Below are 21,204 nucleotides of genomic sequence, written 5' to 3'. Positions count from 1 at the left end.
AATCCTTGCTTTTACTGCTGACATTAGTTACAACGAATTTACGTCCGAATTGGAAATTTTGAAATTTTCTTTCGGAAGTGTAATGAAATGGTAATAGAACATTAATTGTGATTAATTTAGATTATAATGAAATGAATACTTTAGATGAGGATTATCTTTTTCCGATTCTTCACTTTTTCGAATGAGTTAAGTAGCCTACTTAATGAGCAAATATTTTTAACCATTGAGAAAATGTTGAGCTTGAAGGAATTTTATTAACATAGCGTCCAACAGATCTGATCAAAATCTTTCTCTGAACTGTTCGACTACTTTTAGATCTCCTTAATTATGAGGCTTTCATTTCACTTTCATTTCCAGAAGAAGTTTGACTGGCATGATAAACCTCATTATCATCACTTAAACTGAAAACGTTTCTTGGGAAATACAATATGAGGGATTGGGTAGATATCCAGGAAACACTGAACATTTTTCAGAAGATGTAAATGTCTCACATGCTGAGAAACAATAAATTCAAAAAACTATAAAGACAAACTACTAAGTTTTCACTTATTTGAGTTCAATGAACTACATCAGCAGTTTCCATTCGGATTCGGAGAATTTCTGAGTGCCACTTTCACCTTCATTTCTTTTTCATTATGGGGAATGAAAAACTTTTCAAAATGATTCAAGAATCAACTTCCGAGGAAATTTTAGCTTTAGAGTGATGCCAAGAAACTCATGGAAGGTGCAGAACTTGAATCTTGCTTAAAATGAAAATAGTGATCACCACGTTGGGAACGACATAATTTCTGCACTTTTAATAAGTCTAGCATCCTTGTGAAGTAAATATTTGTATCACTATAGATTGTTAATGACTCCTTTGATTTTTTGAGGAGTTGATTCTCAAAGCAACTCAAACCCATTTCATTCTCTATATAGAAAAAAAAAAGATCCAGAACTTGAAGCTTTCTCCCAAATAAAAAGTAGAGCACCTTTCATGAAAGCATTAGCACCAATAGCATTATCAGTATGAAGAAGAAACACGTGTGATAAGAAAAAGTTAACACAGTGTTGACCTTTTCTCCTTAGAAGTTTGATGACTGCCCATTTTCTACGTTGAAGTCCAACGATTTCTAGATTTTATAGAGGCCTGAAGAGTTAGGAAACTAATCTCTACTTAGGCAAGACAAATGGCTTCACAAAAGAAGGCATTGAGAAGTTAGAATAGCGTTGGAAAGAATGTATCACTTTTGAAGGAGACTAGAAATTAAAAACGATCGCGTCTTTCTGGTTATGCCAGAGACACGCATATGTCAACAAAGTGAGACAAATCATATTTTGTTTCAATATACAGAATTTTCTCATAACTACAAAATGGGAACCATATAGAGAGTTTTTGTGATTACCCCTTCCTAGCAGAAAACAGTAGATGATCAATTGATTTTGTATACATAATATCTTGATCGATTTCAATAGCATCCTGTATGGGTGAGTCTTTGACTCGTACAAATATTTCAACAGTAGATTCTTGAGTTCAAAAGAAGCACTTTCTACAATTTTTTCCGATTCGGACCTGATAAAGAGATATATAGCCATTTTGAGCTTTTATAATGAGCTGTGCCACCCCTGGAAAAACAAAATAACCTTCAGAATAACTAGCTAAATCTGTGACACGATCTTCCAAAGAGAGTTGTATCCAGCCAAAGTATCCAATTTCACAGAAAGTTTCAAATTTTTGAACATTAGTTACTCGAAAATGGCGCATTATACGAGAAAATAGGAGGAATACTTTTGCTTTACAAAACGTTCAAATATTCATTAGATAGCATCTAACCTAGTTTCAATAGTTGGGTTCTTTGAATTTCTTGTATTTTTATGGTACGTAATGGTCATAATGAGAACACTGGAAGACATATAGGTGTCATCTTGTGTTCGAAAAAGATTAATCAAATAAATAAAAAACTATTTTCAGAAATTCATTTCATTTGATGAAACCGTTTGTGAGAACTGAAAATATCATTTTTTATGGTTTTTCAACAGCCTGTATCTTTCAATCTGAGCCGATTCGGAAAAAAAAAGTATTTTTTGTCATCTCAAGAATCTATTGAAGATGCCAACACTGTATATAAGAAACTATTCCTTTTTAAAGCTTCCTCTTTATCGAGAAATGTTAGAAGTTGTCACAGAACAGCGTGTATAATATTTTGATATCATTGTTATGATCCCTTTATAGAAGAAAACTTGAAGAATTTTTGTACATAAAAGTCAGATCATAAATGTGGAATATTCCTTCGAAGAATTGAACATAAACCTATGTAGTTGAATTTTTGCAAGATTGAGTTCAGACGTACACCCTTTTCAAATAACTAACCATCAAAGTGAGTTCGAAACAGGGTTTGATGGGAACACAATCGAAAAAAGAACCAGGAATAATATTCTATAGATTTAAACAAAATAATTCCACCATTTCGCATGAACGGAGGTAACAAAATAGAAAAAACAATGAACATTGATTCGAAAGATAGGATTCATACTATGTCCAAAAGTATAGGTATGAAATTCAATTCCAGTACCTACATTTTGAATAGGCAAAATTTATCGGAGAAAAAAACGTTAGATGAGATTTTCTTCGATTTCCCGACTTTTCTACCTCTGTAATAAAACCCACATTTCCCCAACTCAAATAAATCATTCAACTGCGTAAATTTCATTGAGTATAAAATAATAGTCCTTGTCCAATATTTTTTCATGGTTTCACACAAATGATTCCCATTCTTCATAAAAGATTGTCAGCGCCTCATTTTTTATACACATTTTTTATCGGCCATATCCGATCCCGATTAGCATAATTTGAAACCTGGTATAAATACCCGCATAGGAATATGAATATCAATCTAGTGTTTTGTTCGGTTCGATTTTAATTGTGCGTGACTGAAAATACCTAAATATCAGTTTGGATCTTTGTTTGGAGGGCTATCAATATGAAATTAATTCAAAATATATGCTATCTGAAATTTCCATTCGTCTGTTGACAGACAATAGATGAAAATTCCTTGTTTTTGCCTGGATGTATTCGGAATTTGTTATGTGGACACAGTTTTCCCATACATATTTTATTCGAAGGTTTTTTTAGTAACAGCAGAATATCTCATATTTTGAGAATAATCTGAAATATGTGTTATGGTGGGCGAACTAATTATTTTGCTGAATTCATCATTAAACCTTTTATTTGGAAAGAAACAGCAATATATCACCTGAAAATCTTCTAATTCATTACATATGAATTCAGATTGCTAGAAATGAAATCATTTATTTCTTTGGAACACAAACGGTACGATAAAGAATGTGTGTGTAGCCCCAAACTAAGGTCTCTGATATTTATACAGAGAAGCCCACAAATACCTTTGGCATCACCCAGTTTCTCACTTGAAATTTTGATGAAAATCGATCACCCTACATGTTTCAAGGAATGTAGAAATGAATGTGTAGCCGTTTTCCATTAAAAAATAATTAGGGTATGATATTACCATATACAGAGTGTTTCATAAACATTGTGAATAAATTCAGGATATCAATCTTTGAGTTATTTGAAGAAATGAAAACGTCCTGGAGGCCTTTTTCCACAAATGATATGTTTCCAAGATACAAGTAATATTCTCCAAAACAATAAAAGACAACCCTGATGTTTTAGAAAGAGTTCAGGAAATTCATGAGGAGAAGACTAGCTGGAGGAGACCATTTTCAACCATTCTTGTATATTGAAAGTCTTTCTGATGGAATGAAATTCATTGTTCGATTGTTCTACTCGAATTTTTTTTTTTTAATTTTAATAACAAACGGTTTTAAATTTTTCCTGAAAAGCAGTGCTTCCCAGAGAAAAAATCTCAGATACACTTTTTGTTGAGAATGGAATGAGTATTAAAGAAATGAATAACTTTGGAGAAAGCAATTCGCGTACTTATTTCTATCGAAATCTAATATCGAGGAATTCGAAATGTATTTGAAATACATTCTGGGCCCTGTATCTTGAAAGACGAAGTATTTTCGAGCGATGGCGTGAAGAATCGTTCCGACTCCAAATGACTCAGAAAACAATATCCTGAATTTGCACGCAAGTTTTATGAACTATCCGGCATGTAGAGCTAGTATAGATTAGTATATGAAGCTTACCAAGTATGAATGGATTGAGCTGTATTTTATTAATTCTATTAATTCTGAACTGATAAATAATCATCGGTATTTATGGTATTGCTCATATACCTATTCCCATTGAATTAGTTCAAGACTCCCTCAGGTTATAAACAATATGAATTGAGTTGATTAATTGACATTTCCAAGACATTTATTGAATGCTGCCGTTATCCTCAGTTGTTATTGCTTTCTTGAATGGTTGAATGGTATTATTTATCGAAAAATCTGAAAATGAAATCAATATCATAAGGATATGCCAAAAATTATGGTTAATCGGCCCTTTTAGATCATTTTGTTCGATCTAATTTACCTTTTCCTAATAATATTTCAGTTCAATGAATGCTTATCAGCTAATACTTTATCGATATAAATAAATAGGACCTTAATAATCCAGTAGATTTTGTCCTAAGCAATTTTTTCTACGTTTGGACGTTTTCGAGATATGTGGCGATGAATGTTAAACTAGGTTTCCGCATTGACCTTGGCCTTTTGCGTGTGTGGCTAAGCTCCTCGCCCTTATCGCCCTCTAACTCGAAAACGGTTGAGGTTATGTAGAATTGCTTCAGACAAAAGTTGTATAGAATCTTACTATCTATAACTTTCATAATGAAGACAGAAACGATTAGAGGTATTATTGTTATCATCTTCAAACTGTCAGAGTGAGAAAACCCCCTCTGATTAGTGTCACATTAATGGGTCAACACGTCTGCAACACCGAGATTAACCATCTGTATGAAAATTTGACACGTTCGAGTATGTAAAATTAACGATTTTTTTGTGCATTTTCAAAGGACCGCTGTGACCTTGCGTCACAACCGAATTGTCAGTCCCTTGAAAAATAGCTTCCCCTGGGTAGAATTAACATATCCTCTAAAAATTTGACACGCTCGAAAAAACATTTTGTTTCAACGTATGGCCAGCCCCACCACGCAAACTGTCAGATTAACATGAATTTATTATCAGAGACACGTAGGGTATATAGAGTATCTTAATCTGACACGCTCGAGTATGTACACCTGACGATTATTTTAACATCTTTGAGAACCTGCAGACGCTTTACACACCGCTGAAAGTGCATGCATCATAGAATCCCACTAGGTCTCCACGACGCTAGAGTAAATCCCGATTTTTCATCGTCGGCTTCCCAACTATAGTAGAAGATGGCAGTGGAGTACGCTTGTTCAGAAAAATAATCACTGAGAGAGGGATAACCAAGGAGTAAATGGTTTAAAGAACGGCTTGTGAAAAGAGACTAATTTTCCCACATCAATCAATCTACTTACCTTCTGATCACGTTTTCCTCCATTATCACTGCGTATATTCGAGGCAGAACTACATGAAATTTCTTGATCTTTGAATGTAATAATACTATGAATTTCGCGAACAAACGTCATGCTTTCCTGTACCCAATAATTTGGTTTTCAATACATTTTCAGATTACCGACTAAAACTGCCACAAATGGTATTAATTTTCGATTTCACCGAATCATTTTTAGATTTTTCAACGGTCTTCAATTTAGCCTTGAGACTGTCTGTGTCTGTGTCCGGCTTTTCATTTGATAACGTCTTCTTAGAATATTTTCCTCGTATCCCAATTGGCAAAACCATCTCACTCGCCACCCGACCACTATCGCTTTGATCATCAGCCGATAGATTAGAGAGTCTTTACTATCTGCATATCGGAGGCAGCGCTTTGTAATGGGAAAGGAAATTAGCACAGGTCGACAGGAGCACACAATCAGCCATCCAGGATATCCCCCTGTCGGAAGACGAAAATCGAACATAACGGAGAACCCCAGTTATCTGGGAGAGCAGCGTCCTTTCTCGGCTACCTGCTGGGTGTAATTATTTTCATTCAATGCCACTGAGACCGAACTGAGCAGGACTGAGGATATGAAAGAGGTTGGTTGAGGTTGAATAGAAAACTACTCCCATGGAGATGAATTTGACAGGCTTTGCGGCAAACAGAGCATGGAAATCTAACATATTCCGACATTCTAAAAGATTAAAGAGGGATTGAAGTAGGTAAATGTTCGTTTGCCTTCCGCCAGAGTATTGAAACTCAAATTGTTCGCGGATGACATTCTTGAGAATCATGGCACAGAGCAAAATAAATCCCCAAATGTGGTATGTTAATCATAAGATGTCGAGATTTATTTGGCCTTCTGAATAGATATGTCAAATTTCAGATTTGCAGATGTTTAATTATACAGGGTTAGGTTGGAAAAAAATTAATATTCCTCCAACCAATATCTCAAGAGGAAAACGCTGGGGCCCTTCAATTTATCATCAATTCTGTATATCCAGGCAATAAACTTGAGTGTTATTCTTTTACCCCTTAGCCGCAATCTCATGAAACGTATGCCATGTCTGGGCTGGTTGGAAAGTTCATAGGAATGGAATGCCACCATAATCTTAGTATTTCAATTTTATGGTTATAGAAACATAAAACTCTCGAAAAAATAAATAGAATGTATATACTCCATTCACTTTTATTCGAGCAGTCGGTTGGCCATGGAAATTTGACACATTTCACTCTATATAGTACGAAAATGTGGGGTTATGACGCTTGTCAAAACATTTTTGGGTTTTGAATCAACGTTATGTTGCCTGTTCTACGTAAAAGTTTCTGTTATTACGTATTTTATAACAATGTCGAATCTTTTCGGAAAATATGTGAAGAACATAATTGAAGTTTACACAAACTGATTGAAGGCATACCAAATTCCGTTATTTGCATGGAAAATACAAGAGATCAGTATAATATCATAATATGCACTAGTTTGAGGAGAGTTAATATTCGTTAGCTTCTTTGGCTAAAATTTGAATACATTACATCCGTAGATTTCAAAAATATTAACCCGAAGATGAAATGCATATGTTGCAGTGGTTGGGAATGGGTATCTCCCGAAGGAATTAACAGATAATTACAAGAATGTTAAATTCTTCAACAAAAATCATCTTGCATCAATATAAGTAAAAGGAATTAAAGGAAGTTCCAATCAAGATGAACTTCACCCTTGAACAAAAATTTCACATGAATAAACAATTAGCAGGACAGCTGGCGAGTATTTGTGGCTGTTCATCTCAATGCATTGATATAATAATAATAATTAGGTATTTATTGGTAGCTTAAGACATTTACAATGTATAGGACAAGTCAAATGATAAATAGAAAAATCAATTTTCGGGAACTTATTCTACGATGGCATTCATCGAAAATCCTATAGTAAACTTTTCGCATTAACTCACCCAAACATAAAATTCTCAAACGCCACCACATTTTTGGGTCTCCCAATAGAAGGAAATTCTTTGTCATGCTCTTCATTCATAATATTTCTGATTGTGGAAATATTCAGCTGAAATATAAGTCGTTTAGATTCAGATGAATCATTATATAATGTTCTCTTACATTGAATAACTATGTTCGCTACCGTCTGACGTATTGTGGATTTTAGAATATCAGGGTATAACTATTTGAATGAGCGGACCTGAATTCTAAATAGCACTTTCTGAAACCCTGTCTCTTTTTTTCAATCACTTTCTGCATTTTCGTAATAAAAATTGATATTAGTTGTGGCAACGGCGTTATGACATTAACGACATTTCATGAGTGCCAACCTTACTCCGTTCTAGTTACAAAAACTTGAGAAAATTATTCAAGGCCAACCGACTGCTAAAATAAATGTGAATGCAGTATAGTTTCTCAACCAACCAATCTTCCAACGAGACCCCACATGATAGGGGACATTTTGTATATAAAATGACTGAGCCTTCTCGAATAACTGCGAATTGCTCAACATAAATCGACAATATACAGGATGTTCCCAAATTAGACGTGAATCTTGGTGAAGGTGTTAGTATCACTCATTCGCTTTCGTTTGAGCCATATTTATTGATAACCAAAAATCAACAGTTTCCGAGATATCTGAGTTCGTGTGTTTTTCAAAAATTTTCTCACCTTCATTTTTCGTCAATTTTTTTTACGTTGGCTAAGTTTGATTATAATTTCGGATAATTTTTATCAGAAAAAGATATGATACGTTTGAAAAAAGCAAAATTATTATAGTGTATTAGATATTGAAAAAGAATTAGTAAGTATGATTTTAAATTTGGTATGTGAAGAAAAGAAAAATCAATTTCTAATATCAATTTGCCTGCAACTTTCGAATTCCACAATTGAAAATATTATTTTAAAAACTTGCCAAATTTCTTCTTCATTCCCTGAAAATATTTACCTACGTTAGAATGCAGTCACTAGTTTCGTTTCAGCAGATTTTTTTATATATAAACCACCTGCATATGTCCAATATGCAAATTAGTGAATGAGTAATCAAAAGGGATCTTTTTCAACATTTAATACGTATCATATTTTTTTCTGATTAAAATTATCCAAAATTATGATCAAACATGGTCAATGTAGAAAAAAGGACGAAAAATGAAGTAAGGTGAGAAATTTTTTTGAAAAACACAAGAACTCAAATATCTCGGAAACTGTTGAATTTTGGTTATCAATAAATATGGCTCAAACGACAGCAAATGACTGATACTAACACCTCCTCCTAATTTGGAAACACCCTGTTTACTAGAATTTCGAAGCAAACACCACAAGCACCAAAAATACGAATAATATTCTCTATAGAAAAATTACAACATCTGAAAAAGAAAATATAAGAGATGAAGTTAAAGCTGTTAATTCGGAACATATTCTTGCTCCTTTGTCAGCAGAAGACAGTTTCCAATGCTTCTTCAATTAGCTTAGCTTCTGGTTCGATCTAGAGTATCCTGAAAAAAGGAAAAAAAATTGTCGAAATTCAAATAGATATAAATTACGAAATAATCCGAAAGTCAACATACATCATCAGCATAGAGGTACACCTTACCTTCAACCGTATTTATAATATCATTTATATAAAGAATAAGCAATGAAGGCCCTAAAATTGAACCTTGCGGTAGTCCAACATCATTATTAATAATTTCAGATCTGATTTGTGATTTCGCAGTGAGACTCACCAGAAGTCGTCACCGAGACATATTGTTTCCTCTGTTAGAAAACTAGAAATCCAATTTAGTGGGTAGTCTTATGCTATACTTACAAAGCTTGTCCAATAGAATATTACGATCCACACAATCGAATGCTCAGCTTAAATAGAAATTGGACAATTCTTTTTTTGTTGTGTTTATTATTGTTAGGGCAAGGTTTATATAACAAAATATTCCCAAAAAAAAATTGTACAGAACAGAAAAAAAGGCATTCCTTTTTCTTACGACCAATCGAGCAATCACGATGAGTTAGTTATTATTATCTACCCTAGAAATAATTTAAATGGCAAAACTAGGTTTGCCGGGTCAGCTAGTAGGTATATATTAATGGGCATATGAGATTTCGATATTTGATGATTGTCTTGTTAAATATGTGCAATGAAACGAATGGGTAGAAAGTTGAGAAAGAACATATATTTCATCACAAAAATGGTCGACTTTTTCTTGATCTTTGCTTAATTTTGATTGATAGTCAATGGAGTTTGAATCATTCAAATCTGAGAATGCGAAAAACATGTCTCCCTCATGAGAACACCAAAACACTATCCAGCCAGTAACCTAATAATCTCTTCTGGAATAAATTCCACGAGCCGCTTATTCGAGAAAAATAGCTCGCAATTACGCTCCGTGAAATTTATAGCTGCCCACGTTTTAGTAGTAATGGCGTGAATTTTCGTCGCCGACTAGAAAGATTCAGGTGTATTTTAAAATATTCATGAATAATGCAAAAGTCGTGCGAAGCTGCTGAACCGCGAATATGCAGATGATACACCTTGCTGTCCTCTTGATTTATATACAATAAATAAACTAGAAACTGGGTAGTTTATAGAGTTGCATTTTGCCTTATGGCGAGCCTTCTTTCAGGCGTGCTGGATTAAACTGCCATGTGTGCCTGAGGGAGAGCAAAGTAAATTAGGTCCCTGGATTGAAGTTGGGAAAAACTAATGTTTTATGTTGGAACTCTCTGAACTTTTTGAAATGGACTAACGATAGTCGAATAAAAGAAAACTAATCGGTATTATACGAGTTCTTTACGCACATAGTGGAAGATGCAAGAGAGAAAAATCATCTGATTTAGAGGGTTGTGCCAAATGAAAGAGGATTAACTGGAACGTGTCCAGCAAATACTCTCGACTCGGGAGCCAGATCGAAAATAAGAATGAAAAGCTTTACAAAAGTCTGTTGATTTTGACGTTTACCAAACGTAAATATAAACAAACCTACGGTAGTCATCAGTATGATAAATCTGACAAAAGTGAGTTCAGAGCGGTTGAATCCTTTTAGACTTTCGATTTTCGAAGTATTAATTCCTGAAATGATACTCAGTTTCCAATGTACAACAAGGAAAATAATATCAATGCAAGGCAAATAAATGTGGAAAATAACTAAAGACACTATTCTCGAAACAGGACAAGGTGACGATAACAATGTTTAGTTCTAAATTTATCGCTGTTTTACTGAGGTTTTGTTCATTTTCTCGAAAGTGAATATGTATATGCCTGGAGTAAAAAGACAGCTCAGCGAGTTTGATAGACGGCTAATGGAAATGGTGGGCTCACTCGAGGCTGAATTGGCCTTCAGAGAAATAGCCTGGAGGATGTTTAGAAGTGTAACTACAGTATTGGATTATTGTGCGGTATGACATCTAGCAGGCTGTACACGAAGACCTATAATTACAGGATAGGTTAGAAAATCTACCTCACTTCAGAATCGCTGCATTTGTCTTCTGATTCTACCTGACTCAGGCCCGGGCTGAGACCACTTGGGGCCCCAGCTGAGACCTATTAAGGGGCCCTACATCGGGGAGGTCCGGAAAATTTTTGAAAACGAATTAGGTGCTTGAAAACAATGAAAACACGTTTCTACGCTATTTTATCACTTAAAAAAATTAGGTATTAATGTTTATTATGATTTTCGACTTTTATTGACTTTTTGAGATACCACTAGAAAACACATTCTGTAGGACTGCCAATAATTACATTTAAAAAGGAAAGGGCAGTATTGAATTGATGTGGCCGATACATCCATAATTGAACTAAAAACAGATTATATGATTTTCACAAAAAAAGAGTTGTCAAATAACGACACTTGTTCCGCTATCACAATAGCATCCTTAGGTGGGTAAAGGTAAACTGAAATATATGGTACCGAACGAGAAGATATTTAAACAAGCGTTTTACTCTATTCTAAAAATCTACAAGGGGTAGTGACAATTTCCAGTACATTTAGAGCAATTTAATTTCAGAGTAGGTGAAAATCGGACTAGAGGGGGTGATAGTAATTTTCGGAACGTTCAGAGCAATTACAAAGTAGGAACCAATCGGATGATCGGTCATTAAATGCTAAAGCAAAGGAAACCTTCTGTCAACGCATAATGTTATCAAATACTATCATCTTCCCTTAGATTTCAAGGAGTTGTTTGATTTTTTATTCATTTCACATGCATTTTTGTTCAAATAAGGTTTTTATTTGACTTTTTTTTTTGATTTGTTTGTTTTATATTAGCAACTCAACAGACGAAAAAATCCTGAAATTGCTCTGAATGTTCTACCCCCTCTATATTTTTAGGAGTAGAGAGTTAAATACAGGTTGTTCTGAAATGTAAGGCTTTTTTTTTTGACAGGTAATAGAACTCCTCAAAATGAGTCATGGTACCAAAAATTCTTTATATAAAATATTCAAATTGTTTTCGCATTCATTATAAAAGTTGTAGGGCATAACATTTTCTACAAATTTTGTCCGAAGCAATTTCTTTTTTACGTTTGAACGTTTTCGAGATATATGGCGATGAATGTACATAAGACTGAGTTTCTACATTGACCTTGGCCACTCGCATGTGTGGCTAACCTCCTCGACCTTATCGCCCTCTAACTCGGAAACGGTTATGAGTAGGCAAAATTGCTTCAGAATTTTATGAACTTCCATAATGAATACAGAAACAGATCCCTGTTGATCTGTTAGAGTAGGTACTAATATTCTACAAAAATTACAAGGTCTAGTATATTGTATATTGTACTCCAACAATCTGTTTACAAAATTACGATATATCTATCTGGGAGACGATTATAAAAGAATGCATATTGGTCCCTGAGTATAAGAGTTCACTAGCAATTCAAAATCTGCGAGGTTGTAGAACCATGTGTTTGAAATAACCCGACTTTCATTTTATCCTGAAATCCAGGAAGTCTTCCGCCCAATTAAATCTGGGAAAAACAATCAACTTCATGACAACATCACAATTCCTCAAGTTCTATAGATGTTCTTGATAACTAACTTTTTTCTCCGAAGTATAATTAACAACCTTAATTCGGTGTTTGATCGTCAAAATGAGCTTCGCAGGAAGCCGTCATCGGAAGTGAACTGTTTTGAATTGTTATATTAGGGCTTGTACAGGAGATCTTTTAAGTTGTTGAAGTTTATGCGGGGAATTGTTGATTTAGGCTTGAGAACCGCAGTAGTGTTTTCATTAAGGAAAGTGCAAACGGATGTTTGAATGTGAAATTAACATTACAAAATTAAACCCGTTGATATTTATTATGTAGGTGAAAGTGAGAAATTCGTTGGATTGTTAGGTATATTTGCAGGGGAAGCAATCTTTTTTTGACGTTGATTAAAACAGGCCGAAATTTCCCTGCATATATTTCCGCAAGGATTGCGAAGTACCTCAACGTTTGTCTAGTTTGAAATGAACGGATAATTTGGATTGTAATTGGTATAATTGGTTTTGTGTTTTTTGGACCTACGGAATTATTCTTGTGTAACATCTTTCTCTCATCTGATAAGATCATGTATAGGTATCAGTACACTGCCATTACAGACTCACAAAAAAATTGATTGTTACAAATTGATATACTACTTCACTCAGATAATTTTATTGCTTTTGAGTATGATATCCGGATTTCATGGTGTTTCAGAATGATAGGTGAGGTGCTGTATATAGAGTTACTTCTCGAAGCCGAAGTTCAGGCTTCCGATTTTGTTGACGTTAAAACATGAAACCTTCTCTTACTAATTTATTCAGCTCTCTACATCGCTCCAACTTATTTCCTTATACGGAATTTCATTTTTCAGGAAAGCACCATGTGGCTTCAACATTTCTGTCTGCTGCTTATATATTGGATAGCACCTGCTCTTCTGAGTCAGCAAACAAACACAAGTAAGTTGAAGATATTTTCAAAATTTGTTGCGTTTATATAGATCCTGTTTAAAAACATATCGGAACTATTTCAATCTGGAGATCGGGCATGACGGAGCTCCACTACGTCCGATCTACCTATTTTTGGAGAATGATCCAAAATGATTGAAATACCCTTACAAACCATACAATTCTTTTGCTTAATTATTCAGAAATTTATTCTCGTGTCTATTCGAACAAGATTTCAGCAAAATTGTTTTTAATGCAACCCCACCAAGCAAGTACGGCGACAATTCCTGCTCTAATAAGGAAGCTGGAATTGGCCATATTGAAAAATAAATAAATAGCACTACGTGTATTCATTGATACTGAAGGTGGGTTCTCGAATACGCCACGAATCGAACTCTTGTTCAGGAGGGTGTGGAGTCGGCGACGGTGGCTTGGATTATGCCAAAATAGAAAAGCCGGTTAATTAATCTACAATAATTGGACTCCACGTCGCTAACTGCGACACATGGTGATGAGTGTCCATGCACAAGGGAGTTGTCGATCGCCACTAATGTGATCGTCGATGAACTCCTAAGGAAGCTTCCGGAGACGGGTTTCAAATTCTGCGGATATACCGATGATCTTGTGATGTTGGTTTTGGGCAAGCCTGTACGCACGGTTAGTGCGTATGGGAGCTGCTCTAACCCCTACCCATGAGTGGTGTGGATACACATCCAAGAAGGACTCAGTGTGTACCCTAAAAAGGCCATTTTAGTGCAGATCACTAAGAGAACAAAGTTCTTTCTCAGGCTAAGATGGGATCGTCGTATACCCGTTTTCACTAACGATCCCTAAATTTTAACGAATACCTAAGCCCATTCCCAATAACAACAAGGACATCCGATGGATGTCCAATGGATATCCAAATCATGCAATTCGGATATCCATTGGACGTCCTTTGTCGGACAAAGGACGTCCATATTGGATATCCCATGAATATCCGATTTCACCAATTGTCTATGTCCATGTCCATGTCCATATTTGGTCCATTATAAACGCATTTTGAAAATGAATTTTACCAAAATGGACAAACAATGGATATTCGATGGAGTTGCCTGGACAGCTTATGGATATTAACTGTACCTTTATAGATGAAAACTGGGCTAGTTATGAATGAGTTGAATTAACCTATATAGTGGTTCATTTGAAGTCGATATGAATTCTATAACTAGCATCAGCTGTCCAAGCAACGTCCACCAAATATCCAATGCTCGTCCAGGTCTCAAGAGGATATTCATTTCCCATATAGATACATTGAATGAACACATTTATGAAATAAAAATCGATCTCATGAAAAAAACATATGATGCACACCAAGTATATAAAATTGAAAACTTAAACTAAAATATCACACTGTTCTATACCGAAAGTATATTCAAAAAAGTTATTGTTTTCTTCTCGTGTTTACTCCTTTCCTTGGCTCTTCCAAGCAAATTTTTTACCTTATGATGCAACACACAACAACACACCAAACAAAAAATTCTTAAGCGCCTTGATCACTGAACTCTAAAAGAAAAGGAAAAGAAAAGAAGTTTTTTTAGAGTTCAATGGCCTTGATGAATAAATAAAAATAAGAACAGGTTACTCTGTGTCAGTCTTCAACAATAATGAATGACAATTTACATACTGTCAAATTTCTGCACCGACCGCCAGTAATGCCAACCACAGATCTATCAAAGCTCTTCAGGGTAGATATATCCATATTTATGATACTCAATAATAAAGAGAATGATATTTCGACTACATGGATATACAGATATACATATAATATATTATATAAAACAATACACTGAAGCCATTGAACTCAAGAAGGTTTATTGAGTTCAATGACCGAAACAGATAGGCTTCGAATTCGGTGATAATTGATATTCGGCAAAATATGGATATCCATTACAGCTAACAAAATACTTCAATAATTAAGAATAAATCATGATATCCCTAGTACGTCCATAAGGAGTGTATAGGGTGGGCAAAGTTGGTGATACCTGATCTACAACTTTTAAACCCAACGAGATAGAGAAAAATGAATGTACCATTCATGTCGTCTTCTTTCGAGAAACTAATAATACCATCAACTGCATTCCTCCATCTTATTTTGTTTTTGAGTTATAGGCCAAAATTACAATTTGGGCAATTTCAACTTTGGTCACTATCTCCGTTTCTGTTTGTGCTAGGATGTTGAAACGAAGACAATGCAGACACTGTTCTTATAGCAATCCAGTGGCGTACTTTAATTTTTTTCCTACAGGTTTATTTGCTGAGCTATTACATAAAGTTGTGTTTTTCATTATGAAAACAGTAGTTCAAAATGACTTGGAAAGAATCGCCATTTTTTTACCGTTTCAAAAATATATTATACATCATCTTCAGTCTTTCTGTCATTTCAAACTACTGTTTTCATAAGAAAAAATACACCTTTATGTTATAGCTCAGCAAATATACCTGACCAAGTTTAGAATTGATGTCCTAACATCTGGGAGATCCATGATAAATCGAAACACTATTCAATACTGAATTATTCTCAATTTCAATAGTGAACTTTATGTCACCACTGAATTTCACTAGAGAGCTACTCACTATTAAACAGATAGCAGTGAACAACGGCTATACCGTTAGTTTTGTAGACAGATTTTTCAATAGGTTTTCTCAGACATGGTTGGCAGAACAGTTAACAGCTGATGCATTAATTCCTGATGCTTTTTTTATTTTATATAATTGACCTTCATAATTTCACTGCTGTTGTTTTGACTTTTGTATGCTTTCATTAGTTTGCTTTAGCTTGTTGCTTTTATCGTTTTTGGATGTTTTTTACTTGAATTTTCTTTACTTTGTCCTTGTATTTTACTGTAGAGGATTTTTGCGTTTTCTCCATGAGTTTTTGTTGTTTTCCAGCTTCACTTATGTGATTTTTATACTCCTGAAGATGAGCTGAATTAGCTCGAAACATGTAGAGTTACAAATTAAAATCGCAAAAGTACTTACATCTGAATAGCGTTTCGATTTATCATGGATCTCCCAGATGTTAGGACATCAATTCTAAACTTGGTCAGGTATATTTGCTGAGCTATAACATAAAGATGTATTTTTTCTTATGAAAACAGTAGTTTGAAATGACAGAAAGACTGAAGATGATGTATAATATATTTTTGAAACGGTAAAAAAATGGCGATTCTTTCTAAGTCATTTTGAACTACTGTTTTCATAATGAAAAACACAACTTTATGTAATAGCTCAGCAAATAAACCTGTAGGAAAAAAATCATAGTACGCCACTGGATTGCTATAAAAACAGTGTCTGCATTGTCTTCGTTTCAACATCCTAGCACAAACAGAAACGGAGATAGTGACCAAAGTTGAAATTGCCCAAATTGTAATTTTGGCCTATAACTCAAAAACAAAAGAAGATGGAGGAATGCAGTTGATGGTATTATTAGTTTCTCGAAAGAAGACGACATGAATGGTACATTCATTTTTCTCTATCTCGTTGGGTTTAAAAGTTGTAGATCAGGTATCACCAACTTTGCCCACCCTATACACTCCTTATAGACGTACTAGGGATATTATGATTTATTCTTAATTATTGAAGTATTTTGTTAGCTGTAATGGATATCCATATTTTGCCGAATATCAATTATCACCGAATGCGAAGCCTATCTGTTTCGGTCATTGAACTCAATAAACCTTCTTGAGTTCAATGGCTTCAGTGTATTGTTTTATATAATATATTATATGTATATCTGTATATCCATATAGTCGAAATATCATTCTCTTTATTATTGAGTATCATAAATATGGATATATCTACCCTGAAGAGCTTTGATAGATCTGTGGTTGGCATTACTGGCGGTCGGTGCAGATATTTGACAGTATGTCAATTGTCATTCATTATTGTTGAAGACTGACACAGAGTTACCTGGATTTTTGCGTTTTCTCCATGAGTTTTCGTTTTTGTTGTTTTCCAGCTTCACTTATGTGATTTTTATACTCCTGAAGATGAGCTGAATTAGCTCGAAACATGTAGAGTTACAAATTAAAATCGCAAAAGTACTTACATCTGAATAGTGTTTCGATTTATCATATACCTGACCAAAGTTGAAATTTTTATTTTGACCTATTAGTTTCTCGAAAAAGGACGACGGTAATGTGCCATGCATTTTCCTCTATCTCGTTGGGTTGAAAAAGTTGTAATTAGGTATCACCAATTTTGCCCAACCTGTACATTGAGCTTGCGCTTCATCATGAATCCAAGCTTCGATGGTCTGTCATAATTGTTAATCAGATTGAATTTAGAATTTTTGGATTGAATGTTATTATATGTCATTCAAGTACCTCAGTCTCATCAAATAACTACTAACTAACTAACTAACTATGAAATTGATGGTTAATTACCTTATCTGACAAGAATGAAAACCATTGTTTTAGCATCTAGAATCCTTATTACTTCAGCGTTATTTAGAAACTAACTAGCATAGTTATTTCTCCGTGAAATTTGGGTTACAAAGTTGCTACTTGAAACATATCTGGAATGAATTGAAGGTAGTAACGTTACTATTTCTTCAGTTTTCACTATGTAATATGTCGAGTTTGAGAATGAAATGATTCAGTGGGACTTTTCAGCCTTCGTAGAAAAGTGTCTTATTATGTTTTCCGAATTATTTTCACAGGTAAGGAATGTAATATAAGCGAGATCTCCACCAACTGGCTGAATTTATGTCAATGATAAGGACTTCGACATTATATATTGTATTCTGAAAGTTTTAGTAGTATATTTTCTCGGAAGATCAATATTTCAAAATGACTCTTTTTCCTCTGCCTATTATGTATTTAATCATGATACTACAAGATTTCCTTTTCACTTCAGCTATTCCACTCCTGTTTCCATCGTAAATAATACCGTCTGAAGTGCTGAACTAAAAATTCTTCGACGAGTTCTGAAGTTAGTTATCGAGCGAGAGCAAAATATAATATTCGCGTCATCACTATAAATCTAAGAGATGAAACTTATGTCTAATTTTCCTAGAGGCATTCAAATCCTCCAAGTATGAACTGTCTGAAGTTGGAAGACGTTCAGACGACATATTAGATTCATCAGATTTTCCCAGAATCTTGAGATGACCTGAAGTCCGGGAGAAAAGGGAGGCAAAGTTCAGTCTCTTGGAAAGTGGGATTAATATCCTCGTTCAAGCTCTTCCATCTGAAGACTGCCACATCAACGGATAGCGGTCCATCTGCAGTCTCAACACGTAACCTTTTTTTTTGTCTAACAAGGGCGGATAGAAGATATTCTCCGGCAGATGCCAGCCATTCTGAACGTTCCGGGGAAAAGCGCTTAATGGCAGTTGTTGAAGATGGCGGCCGAGTAACACGTGTAGTCGATACTTGTTTGCACCTATCGGAGGATGCTTATCTCTTGATGTATAAGTTGATCGTGGCCGGATCGGGGTTTATTTGGACCAAAGTTCCGGAGACTTCTAATGAAGAGGTAGGGACTGTTAACAGAGAGAATTGGAAATGAAGTTTCCTATGGAGTTAATGCAAAGTGTTTACGCGTGTCTGAATGTAGCTTGATGGTGTTCGATTTTCCTGCGGCTTGTGAAGTTAGGTACAAAATTTATGAAAACATTATTGAACTGCCTGTCAGCGAGATTAAAGGGCGTTAATTAGTTCCATGAATATTCTGTTCAGGCCAGGAGTTTCCTTTTCACTTTCTATTTGACGCAGATTGGTGGAAAGTTATATAGTCTCGTGATTTACATCGTTTCTCTGAATTATAAATTCTCCTTCGGTCGATGGCTTTTTAGAAAATGAAGTATTCACAGATTACTCTTATTTTTATTGAATATTTTTGCCGGACTCTGGATAAAAATATCACTCAGAATTTTTTTTATTGGAAAAAAGTAGATTCGTTTCTACACGTTCATCACAATTTTATTTCGCATCTCAGCAATTGCTGTGCGCATCGGTATAAATATAGAAGGATCATGAAGATTTCTGTGAGAAGAATATCCATCCCGATAACTGTGCACCATTCAACCCATATTTTCTCAAACTTATTTTATTCTCAACCTTATTTTACCCTCTATCCTTTTGTGAATGCATTTCTAGAGTTATTCATCTCAATTTCGCTCATTTTTTATAGCAAATTCAAAAAAGCTTTTGCCACGATTATGTTGAAATATGTAGGTTATTTTACTCCATAGGTGTATCATAGGATACAGCTCTTATCCTATTTTTGATCAGGGTGAAATTGAGAATGAAAGAAGAATATTTCAAAGAGACTATTCAAATCACATAGGTACTAGTCAGGATTGGTTATTTCTTTTACATTTAAAAATCATGGATTTATGACGAAACTAATGGGGATGTGGAATTTCCTGTATTTTAAGGGGTTTGTTAATATTAAGCTCGATTCCACTGAAAAACAACCGTAAGTATGTCGACACCAATAATATTACGCCGACAATCAGTTACTTGTGACTGCAGCCCTAAATTCATATTCAGGTATACGAGTAAATGGGTAGATAAGAATGCTGTTAGAAATCGTTGAGCAATCATAATATCGGCTATAGTTGTAAAATCGGTGTCTGCAGCCAAAATTTCTAGTTTCAAAGAAGACACTAGAGCCTTTGCCTTCTGGTATACTTAGTTCGGAGACCACCCTTTGCTAGTCACATCCTATTCAAAATTAGGAAAAATATTGTGTGGAACACATTGGGAAACTATTCTTCGTGAATCGCCAAATCACCTATCAAACAATGCAAAGATTAACTGGGTGTCCTTATGAAATATGGAAGTAGTATAGATTGTTTCGGGAGTTGCGGAGGTCTAGTAATATTTGAGAGAGGAGTTTCTTTGTCGAAAATACTAACTTGCGAATTTAGAGCGCAAAATGTCGGTTAGTTTTCCATGAACGTCTAATAGGCCATTGCGGGGTTGAGTCTCGAATATATCGCAGTTAGAAAAATATTGTCATTTTTCTTAGTAGATATAATTAAATAATGAAACATGAAGAAGAGAAATGAAATAATTTTTTCTTACTGTTTATTATTTATGCTTTGTATAAACTTGCGGATTGAGTTCGAATTTTGTTTGTTTGAAAAAATATAGAGTTGCATTTATAAATATGTATTAATGTATTTAGGTGAGAGATATCGAAATAGAGTTTCACCAAAAATATTGGAAATGATTACTGAAATAGATCAATATGACCCTAGATTATTTTTATCTGAATTATCGTAAAGCAATGGAAAAAAACGTATCTCGTGATGACTGACTCAACCATATGGTTTCGTTTAGGATATTGGCCAGTTTGATTTTCACGTGGGAATGAAAATAGAAAATAAGGATTGCCGAATTTTTCTCATTTTTCAGTAACTCACAAGTTTTTATAAAATGGCGTATTTCGATACCAACTGACAGAAAAAGACTTGGGACACAAGTGCAAAAAATTAAAATATTAATTCAAAATCTCACCAATAAAATTCGTCTAAATTATTCACAAATAGGCATCAGAATCTTCTTGTTCGAACACTCCAACAATCGTCATTACAATGGGATGAAAAAGGGTAACAATAATAGCACTTTGTCAACATAAACACTTTCAATTTTCAATTTTTTTTTCAACCTAAATTGCACAAAACAACAATTCTTTCAAGTCGTCATCAATCAAATAAACTCGGAGGTACAGAAGCATTCATTGTCCATCCATATGTTTATGTTTTGTTTCGTTTTTCCAATGCCGTAGTTACCCTCCACAGTCCCGTACTTGGAATTTGATGAAATTTGTTAGAAATTCTAGGGGTTGTAGCT

The 21,204-nt window shown here is 34.6% G+C and overlaps 1 protein-coding gene across 2 annotated transcripts in view; it reads left to right on the top strand.

The window, feature by feature from the left end:
- LOC123308467 (lachesin) overlaps nt 1-21,204 on the top strand; it is a 422,460-nt gene that overhangs the window by 266,023 nt on the left and 135,233 nt on the right. For both annotated transcript variants that reach the window (XM_044891126.1, XM_044891127.1), the window contains one exon: nt 13,285-13,369. In XM_044891126.1, coding sequence (XP_044747061.1) covers nt 13,285-13,369 — 85 coding nt within the window. The remainder of the gene's footprint in view (nt 1-13,284; nt 13,370-21,204) is intronic.

This window comes from Coccinella septempunctata, chromosome 2, assembly GCF_907165205.1.
Source record: "Coccinella septempunctata chromosome 2, icCocSept1.1, whole genome shotgun sequence".
NCBI lineage: Eukaryota > Metazoa > Arthropoda > Insecta > Coleoptera > Coccinellidae > Coccinella > Coccinella septempunctata.
Note: the sequence above shows the minus strand (reverse complement) of the source record. Positions and strands in the feature narration are given on the sequence as shown.